This window comes from Camelina sativa, chromosome 19 (genome assembly GCF_000633955.1).
Source record: "Camelina sativa cultivar DH55 chromosome 19, Cs, whole genome shotgun sequence".
NCBI classification, from domain to species: Eukaryota; Viridiplantae; Streptophyta; class Magnoliopsida; order Brassicales; family Brassicaceae; genus Camelina; species Camelina sativa.
The window spans coordinates 10171093-10179934 of NC_025703.1; the positions used below are offsets into that span (position 1 = coordinate 10171093).

At 36.4% G+C, this 8842-nt stretch overlaps 1 protein-coding gene across 2 annotated transcripts in view; it reads right to left on the reverse strand.

The window, feature by feature from the left end:
• LOC104767651 (pre-mRNA-processing protein 40B-like) overlaps positions 123-8842 on the reverse strand; it is a 9585-nt gene continuing 865 nt past the window's right edge. Inside the window, exons 1-28 of one of the 2 annotated variants that reach the window (XM_019241567.1) lie at positions 8788-8842; positions 8271-8377; positions 7758-7826; positions 7344-7673; positions 7122-7262; positions 6960-7036; positions 6022-6091; positions 5357-5409; positions 5197-5254; positions 4786-5102; positions 4612-4681; positions 4407-4526; positions 4262-4330; positions 4107-4184; positions 3840-3926; positions 3694-3728; positions 3478-3583; positions 3031-3111; positions 2856-2948; positions 2739-2792; positions 2536-2652; positions 2352-2450; positions 1994-2041; positions 1833-1925; positions 1514-1621; positions 1350-1414; positions 672-765; positions 123-428 (exon numbers count right to left, since the gene is read on the reverse strand). In XM_019241567.1, the coding sequence (XP_019097112.1) occupies positions 138-428; positions 672-765; positions 1350-1414; positions 1514-1621; positions 1833-1925; positions 1994-2041; positions 2352-2450; positions 2536-2652; positions 2739-2792; positions 2856-2948; positions 3031-3111; positions 3478-3583; positions 3694-3728; positions 3840-3926; positions 4107-4184; positions 4262-4330; positions 4407-4526; positions 4612-4681; positions 4786-5102; positions 5197-5254; positions 5357-5409; positions 6022-6091; positions 6960-7036; positions 7122-7262; positions 7344-7673; positions 7758-7826; positions 8271-8303 (2856 nt within the window). In that variant the 5' untranslated portion in view covers positions 8304-8377; positions 8788-8842 and the 3' untranslated portion in view covers positions 123-137. The remainder of the gene's footprint in view (positions 429-671; positions 766-1349; positions 1415-1513; positions 1622-1832; positions 1926-1993; positions 2042-2351; positions 2451-2535; positions 2653-2738; positions 2793-2855; positions 2949-3030; positions 3112-3477; positions 3584-3693; positions 3729-3839; positions 3927-4106; positions 4185-4261; positions 4331-4406; positions 4527-4611; positions 4682-4785; positions 5103-5196; positions 5255-5356; positions 5410-6021; positions 6092-6959; positions 7037-7121; positions 7263-7343; positions 7674-7757; positions 7827-8270; positions 8378-8787) is intronic. The other variant, XM_019241568.1, reaches the window with a different exon arrangement.

Below are 8842 nucleotides of genomic sequence, written 5' to 3' on the forward strand. Positions count from 1 at the left end.
ATATCGAATAATACTATGCCACAGTCTACTCTATAGGTTTCTCGTCTGTTAAAACCTGGACAAAAATATTAATCTATACTACGGTTATTTTCTATTTGTACGCATCTTTCCCTTGAGAATATGGAGACCAACGTGATTTAATGTACCTGTTGTCTAGATTTCTTGTGGCCACCACCAGCTTTATGGGATTCTTTGAGATGGTCTGTGTTATTTTCCTTCACACTAGGATGTCTTTCTCGATGTCTGTTATGGCTATCTCTTCCTGATCTTCTACGTTCTCTTCCATGGGGTTCATTCATATCATGGTTGTGATTATCAGCTGCACCTTTCTTATGATGATCCTCACTGTCTCTTTCTCGGACTCTGTCCCTTTCTCTTCCGTATTTATCTTTCCCCTTGTCATGTTCCTCTCTCACATCCTCAGGTACCTGTAGTAATATAACATCCTGTGAGCTTTTGCGGACATGCCATCAGTATGTAATATTAAAATTATTTATAGCCAAAAGTTGAAGTATTTTAGTACGCAATAATGATACCGTAAAGTTTCTCTCACAGTCTGCAATTGACTCCAATAGATTGACACACTAAACGAAGTATTATGAAAGTTCCACCGAAAAAGTTTAAATACTAGACTCGAGCAGACTGTTTCATAAACATAAATCCACCAATACCTTCTTGTTCTGTTTGATCCTTTTTGATTTCTCTTTGAGGTGTAATACATAATCTTCGAATGTATGCTTCCGAAAGTTCTCATCGCCAATAGCACTACATATACAGAAGTATTAAACAATAGACAATAACCATACTAGAAAGGACACAATTTCCCATGAATTAAGAAGAAGGATGTGAAATCTATAAAGCCAACAGCTAAGTCCTCTGGTAAAAAGCCTTGAGACAAAATAAAAGCAAAGGCTGAGGAAGAAGAGTGGTCATAAATTGTATAAACCCAGAGGATTCAATTCCTAACATTAAGCAAAAGACCAACATTTGGCAACATTAAAACAGCCTGAACTACGAAATCAGGTGAAAATTGCATTACAGCCATTTCGGCAAAATCTACTTTCAAAAAGCACAAACCCCTAAGCAGAGTAAAATAGTCATTTGAATCATAAAAGGGCCCGTAAGGAAAGAATACGTGTTTGGTCGTTGGTGCAACATCGACATAAGAACCATATTTGAAAGCATTGATTTTCTATTTGGACAACAAGACAATTTGGTGATAGAGTTAAGAAAGGCATATGAGGACGGAAGTTAGAACTTTGAAGACTTAATAATATAGCAGACGAAGAGGAACCAGTCATGACACCTTTAACTTGAGCATGAAGAGTTAGAATAAATGAAAAACGTACCGGCATCTTTCACTACCTTCAACGAGATGCTTTGATTCCTCCCAGGATGAAGAGGCAGTTATATCCTGCACCAAAACAAATAATCAAAGACAAGCAACACCACCACCCAAAAGCTCACCCATCACATAACCATTATATAAGATCAAACCAAATAAATTCAACACCTTAAAGGAGCGAAGCATATCCATTAAGTTTTCAGTCTGCCGTGTCTGTTTTCTGGCTTCTTTTTCTTCCTTCTCCTTTGCCCTTTCCAGCAAATCATCAAAAACTAACTGAGAAGCATCACCAAAACAAATAGTTTTCAGTTATATTCAATTGAGACATTCAAAGTTTCAATAAAAGAATATGCTAGCACTACAGTGACTAGTGAACTCAGCTTTACTGTGCTTAAACTAGTTTCTGTGTTAAGAAGCAAGAAGACTGCGTAACTTCACACAACATCTGGAAATGAAAAATTAAAAGTCAAGGCAAAGATCTACAGACCTTTAGTTTAAGGTCCGAAATAGGCGGGACACTGATATCCTCGGAAATTGAGACCTTAAACTCATCAAATGTTGATCCACCGGATAATGTTACCTGGAAATAAATCGAGATTATTAATAACAAACAAAATCCATAAATGCTTGCAGAAATAAATCAAGTACCTTTCTCAACTTCAATACATCCTTTATCTGAGACTTGAGCTCGTGGTACTGTGAAGACACGTAAAATATGTAACAAGTGATTAATTCAGGAACTAAGGGACATAAAAAATAAATAAACAAGCAAGATAAGCAGGAAATGGAAACAGAAAACCCTACTACTCATAAACCTAGCAAAGATGCTACCAGAACTACGTTTTGCGGTCATAGCTACCAGAGCTACTTAATAAAACAAATTACTATCTTTTAAGTAGGAAAAAGTCTAGAGACCGCATAGCAGTTTGCTCATCATGTAACAGATAACAGTCACTTTCATAATATTTTTGGAAAATGAACAAGACTATTGAGAAGAATCTAGTACCTTTCTTTTCAAATCCTCAACAGCGTCTTCAAATAAGTCTTTTGGAGTAGCTCCAGATGAATTCGACGTAATTGCTGAATATACTGGTAAATCTTTGACCTGAGATGTAGGATTCATTTTGTATCAAAACCACTAGTTCAATACTTACAATGGAATTATTACTCTAGGTAACACAATTTTTTACCTTCACTAAATAATCACGCCAACTGGTATTGGCAGTAAGCTCTCCTGTTCCAATATGTTCATCTATCAGCCCACGGAACTCATCACGATGCTTTCGCTCTGCTTTTTTGAGTTCCTCCTGTTGTCATGAATAACAGATATAATGACATAATGTCCAATATAGCAAACTAATATATGTCAAATAAAGGCCTGATACTGAAGTACCTTCTGTATCTTCTGTCTCTCCTCTTCTTCCCTCTCCAGATCACGCAGATACTCCTGTACAACAATTAAAATTAGCCAAGTGTGGAATGGGAAGTAGTTCTTTATCGATGAAATAACCTGAAAGATTTCCAGCTGATCAATTTTCTCAAGGCGCGAACATCGTTCATCCACTTCTAGTCGGTCCTGAACTTTGCGCCATTGACTATTAGGCTTCAGACCGAAAATATGGAGTCAGAATGAATTAGCACAACATATCGTGGAACATAAAAAAATAAAGAAGAGGGACAATAACCTTGATGAAATTGCAAGATTCCAAAAATCTTCTGTATTCAATTATGTTCCGCTTGCGATCCTCAAGAGCTTTCACCCGCTCCTAATAAAATTAACCACATTAAGAACAACAGAACCCAAATTAAAAAAAAAAAAAAAAACTGCCAAAAGAGTATAATGCATCATCGCAAGTCTAAAGAGTATAAACACATGTACTATATGAAATTCAAGTTTCAAGAGAAGATACACACATGTATATAATTAAAAATGTACAGATATGGAGTTTCAAATGAATGATAGAGTTAGAAGAATTAAGAAAATGTCTCCAGTGATCCCTACAAGAAAATATTTCCAGTGGAAAACTAATGTCAAAAGTACATGCATACTAACAAAAAAGAGATGAGAGAAACAATAATGTGGTCACTTTTCAAACAACACAAGAGTCATTAATATATACACCCTTTAATACCTTCTCCTTTAGCTCATTGACATGATCTTCAAAAATATTACGACGGTCTTTTTCTCTTTCAAGAGCTTTGAAACGCTCATCGTCTTCAAACATTGTCACAGCCTTGCTGGATTAAAAAGGAAAATCATATCACAAAAGAAATTGCACTATAAGAATTCTATTTCTCAAAGAGGAGAAAAAAACGAATTGTAATCAGAATTATTCTGGAGAGCAAACCTCCACCGAGTAGAAGGGGAAAGCTCCACACATTCCTTGTAAAAACATCAATGTCCAAAATAACGGTAAATGGCATGCAGGTGAATTTCCGTACTCCAAAATATCTTACAAATGAATTATTATGCAGCAGCAGATGTGCAACTTACCTCTAACATCCTTTTAAATTCATCATACCGTTTTCTCTGTCTGGCTAGCCTTTCCTCTTCAGCTGATCTTTTCATTTGAAGTAAGAACTGAATCAGCAAAAAACAGACCAACAAAACACAATTAACATCTATGAACAAATGTACCACTTAAGCATCATTGTTCAAACCTGGAGAAGAATGTGACCACTATATCTAAACATCTAAAAAGTCTTAAATTTTCTTCTGATAATCTTGCTAGTTTTAGGGTATGCGATAGAAAGAGGTAACCTCATTGAAGGCTTGTTTCCGCTCTCCAAGAGTCCTCAGCACACCGTATCTTCTGTCATTAATAATTTCTCTCATGGCCTGCGATAGAAACCATCTGAAACTTTAGACACATGCTCAAAGAGTGAAAGAACAGCTAATAGCAAAAGTTGTACCACCTGTTCCCATGCCCAGTCAGATCCAACATTGGCAGATTTCAAAAGTGATTTGAATACATCCCCAGGTTCCTATAACATAAAGTAAAATAGATTTATGCAAACAGATAAGACTAAAGCTATGCTCGTGACATAAAACCAACCATACCAATTTATTGTCACAAGAAAAATTCTCTTGAAGAATTTGTTTTTCTTCCGGTTGGCTCTCAACTCTCTCACTTTCCACCATATGTTTTTGGCTTTCGTTTGGTGCAGTCCCACTACCTTCCTAGAGAGCAGATGAACAATTATGATAAGCGGATACAAAAGAAATGCATGCGAACAAAAAATGTTCACCGCTTAGCTTCAAATACATTTGTGTTTTTGGCTGACATGTCATCTGAATCTCCACTGATCCCGACTGAAATTTCATCCTTCTGAACCCTGTAAAGATAGTAAATAGAAACTTATTTAGGTCGAGATTCTCACAACTAAAACAAAATAGCGTCAAAGAGAAAGGGAGATAAAATTGCTACAACTGTCAGTACAATGTAGCAGCAGAAGTTTTCGTCACGGTGACAGAAGGACCATCAGTTTCTGCAATATCACACAATAGTGATGTTTTATCTGCAGTCATTTGAACTCCATCAACATTTTCGACTGGAGAAGAACTTCCAGGAACTGAAGCTGGCTGCTTCAAATCAGAAGAAAGAGCTAGGTTCTCACTGACATCATAGGTTGACGTTTGGCTTGGTAGACTAGTAGGAACTGCAGTCGATGCAGTATCAGAGCGAGACAGCACCTTAGAAGCATCAATAATGCCTTCAGCATGAGGCCCTTGAACAGATGCTTGTTCACGCGCAATCTAGCAAGAAGATTTAAAATTTACACAATGGAAAACGCAGAAATTAGAACACAGAATTACATAAGGGAAGACAATTATTTGTCTCAAGAGAAACCTTCATCTCTTCAGGCATTGTCCATGTTGATTGTTTGGTAATCTTATTGTAATAATACCTGCAATCATATGAAAGATACAACATCAGCAGCTACAGACAGAGATTTTTATTTTTCATCAATAGTATGTTAATCTAAAAAAAACATAAGTTGCACACTCACTTTCTTCCATCAGGACTTGAATGTTCTTTCCAGTCCGTTCTTGCATCTGCTCTCTGTATCAGCGAATACACATTCTATACATTAACTATACTACTCATACGTTTTTGGTTTATCATTGCTTCAGATCACAAAATTACAAAGGAAGAAAGAATAATGGTCCCGTTCACCAGCACATAACATAAAATTGGATATTAGCCACAAAAAACAGTTGTTCTTGCTGAAAATATCTGAACTTCAAAATTAACAGAAACTGAAAGATATCCTTCTGTATGACTTCATCTAGGGTAAGAAAATATCTAGATGAAGCATGAACTATATCCTAAATCCCTTTCAGCAGAAGATGAGCAAATGTAAGAAATCCACAGCATTTCATTGCTGTCACTTTTGTGTAACATAGCACCTATATCACACAAGCTTGCACCATTGGAAATTCCAGATATAAGCTCATATTTACGTTCATATTAAAGAAAACAACACGTCCAGCTCAAACTAAGGTACAATGGCCACTAGTAAGTAATAAATGGAATGACATGGCACAAGACAGCTTTGAAAATCCGAATGAGGAGATCATTTTCTGAAACTACATTTCTCCAGCTAACAGAACTTCGGGAGATTTAAAAGGCCACAAATACATACATAAACAGATAAGATCCAAAATAACTCACCTCAAAAAGAGTCATCAACTCAACAGGCTTCTCCCAAGTGGACCGCTTTGTCCTCTTGTTGAAAAAATATCTACAACAAGAAGAAAAAAAATGTCATAAACCATATACTCTTACACCTGGAAACATGGAGCTATTATAAATTCATTTTACAAATTATATGATGAGAACAAAATGTGCCATATGGTTGGGGTTGGGAAATACACAATGGTTGCAAAAGATGCAGGACAGTGAATCATCAGGAAACAGAAACAGAACATAGTATTACAAACATCAAACACGTTAGCTGCAGCAAAAATAGAAATAAACCCGGATGCCCAGACAAAAGATAAGTGATTTCAGCACATCAAACTCATAAATATCACAGATGTCATGATTATGGTTGCTTCAACTAAAACTTGAGCTTGATATTTGATAATAAGCCACCAGTTCAATATTTTCATGCTAAGTCCAGACAGAAGAACAACTAAGAAAATTATTATCAAAATTTGACAGAATTCATGTAAAAGAAAGCAAGAGAAAAGATCACTGAGTGAACAGACCACATAACATTATATTTAACAGGGCTGACAATTTTATTAAACAAGATTTTACCGAAATCAAAGCATCAAAAATACATTACTAAGAAACATTAACAAAACAGTAAAAAACCTCCTCAAAGAACAAAAACAATTCCATAAATCCAATAATAAAGAAACTATCATTTGCATTAGTCAATGATGTGATCTCCTCATTCTACACAATGGTATATATAGAAACTACTACAAAAGCTATCAAAAATATTCCAGAGTTCGTCTTGCACAACCTAATTGGGTGCTTCCAAATTCCGAGCGGTTCATCTCTTTACAATGTTTATAATTTAGCTTAACATCATATGTGAGAAACGCAAGCAAAACAATTAAAACAGGATAAATAAAAGTCACAGAACTTATAATTCTTACTTCCTTCCATCCGGAGAGATATGCTCAACCCAATCTGTTAGAGCCTCTTGAGAAGGTATAGATTGAAAAAGAGCTGCCTTCAAGTCACAAAAATATATATAGATTAGTATTGCAACCGCAAACAGTCCAGAAGGTAGTTGCAAAAAGCGACATGGTATAAACCTTTGGTTGTTCAAATGTTGGATTCATGATAGAAGATTGTGCAGTTGTCTGGCTGATAGATGCTCTCTGTTGTGCCTGACTATGACTGATTGGTCCAGTGACTTGGGTTGGTGCCCTCGAACCTTCGTAAGATGTTGCACTCTGTTTGGTTGGTTCACAGAGTTAGAAACTCAAGATTTAGTTTGTGTTAATATAAATACAAAAATATCTTCCTTCCTTTACCGGATAAGAAAAGAGTGCCCTAGGCCCACCAAATCCAGGCATACTAGTATCTGGAGTTTGTACATAAGGCGGAGGCATGGAGGCACCAGAAGCAATTGACACATTTGGCTGTGAAATTAGAGATGGGGGTCCAAGTGGCACAGGTTGCACCTGATTTAATTGGCTAGGTCTTTCAAGAGAATGGTGCATTGATTGTAATAACTGAGGTGCATAAGATTGAGGTGGATATCCAATGTTCATCATTGTGCCACCTCTGCCTCCAGATTGAAAGTTATGAGAAGACAATCGAGTAACTTGCTCAGGATGTGGAGCTTGCATGGTAGGACGAAACTGGCATAAAAAATATACAAAACACATGTTTAGGGTTGAGCTGACATATAGTCTTCATATATACATGTAAGACATAAACATTACCTGAAAGTTCATAGATGGAGCAAAGCCTCGGGGTGGTTCTAAGGAAATCGCATTAGGACGCTGGAATGGCTTTCCAAAATAAAAACAAGATGCTAATTAGATGTAAAATTCAAAAAAAACTTCATATAAGAATAAAAATGGTGGGCTAAATCAGAAAAGATGGGAACCCGCAGAAATATAGTGCACATTTAAAGGCTAATGTTATAGAAGTCGCTCTTTAATTTCTTATCCACACAATGAAAAGAAAAATCATTATGAAAACATGCTCACAACTCTGTTAATCCATGAGGAAAAACACCAATTAAAGGCACCATGAATACTCAATATGTCAAAATGAATATCCTAAAATACCAAATATCATAATTCAAATGTCTTGAGGCATTTAGAAATTAAACCAAAGCCAGTGGCCTCAAGGTAGACAGGGTAAAAGAGTATTGGAATAAAGGGGTCGCAAAATAGAACAGATAAAGGACAAAAATAGTGCCCACACTCAGTAGTTAATTTTATGCCTACCTGAATGCCAGGATACTGAGGGTTATTGGCCATCTTCCAACAGTATTAGCCTCAGTGCCACCAGGGGAAGATCCACCAAAAGAAAAAAATGGGAAAAAACACTAGACCTGTATCACAACCACAAAAACAGGAAAGATGACGTGAATTAATCTGATCATGCTGTCTAACTTAATCAACCCATAACATGAGGATAAATGATCGAAAATGATCCACTGATCAATCAGAAGCTTAAAGATTCCAACTCTAGGTTTCACACTTGCAGATTACATGGAAATTACAACTAGACTACACGGAAATGAGACTAGAAACTAGCTCATTCAATCAATTTCTACCCCAGAAGACACGGAATTTTCAAGAAAACGATAACAAAACCCTAATCAGAACAATAGAATTGAGGAAATATCCCAAAACGTCGAACAGTTCTCAGTTGCTTTTAGTCAATCTTAGAATTCGGATACAAGCCCAAAGCAACGACTATAGTTTCCGGCGAAGAGAAGGAAGAATCGAAGAAAATTACCACTCGCCGGCGAGGAGAAGTCGATGAAGAAGAAGTTGAAACTCACAGTTCAGAG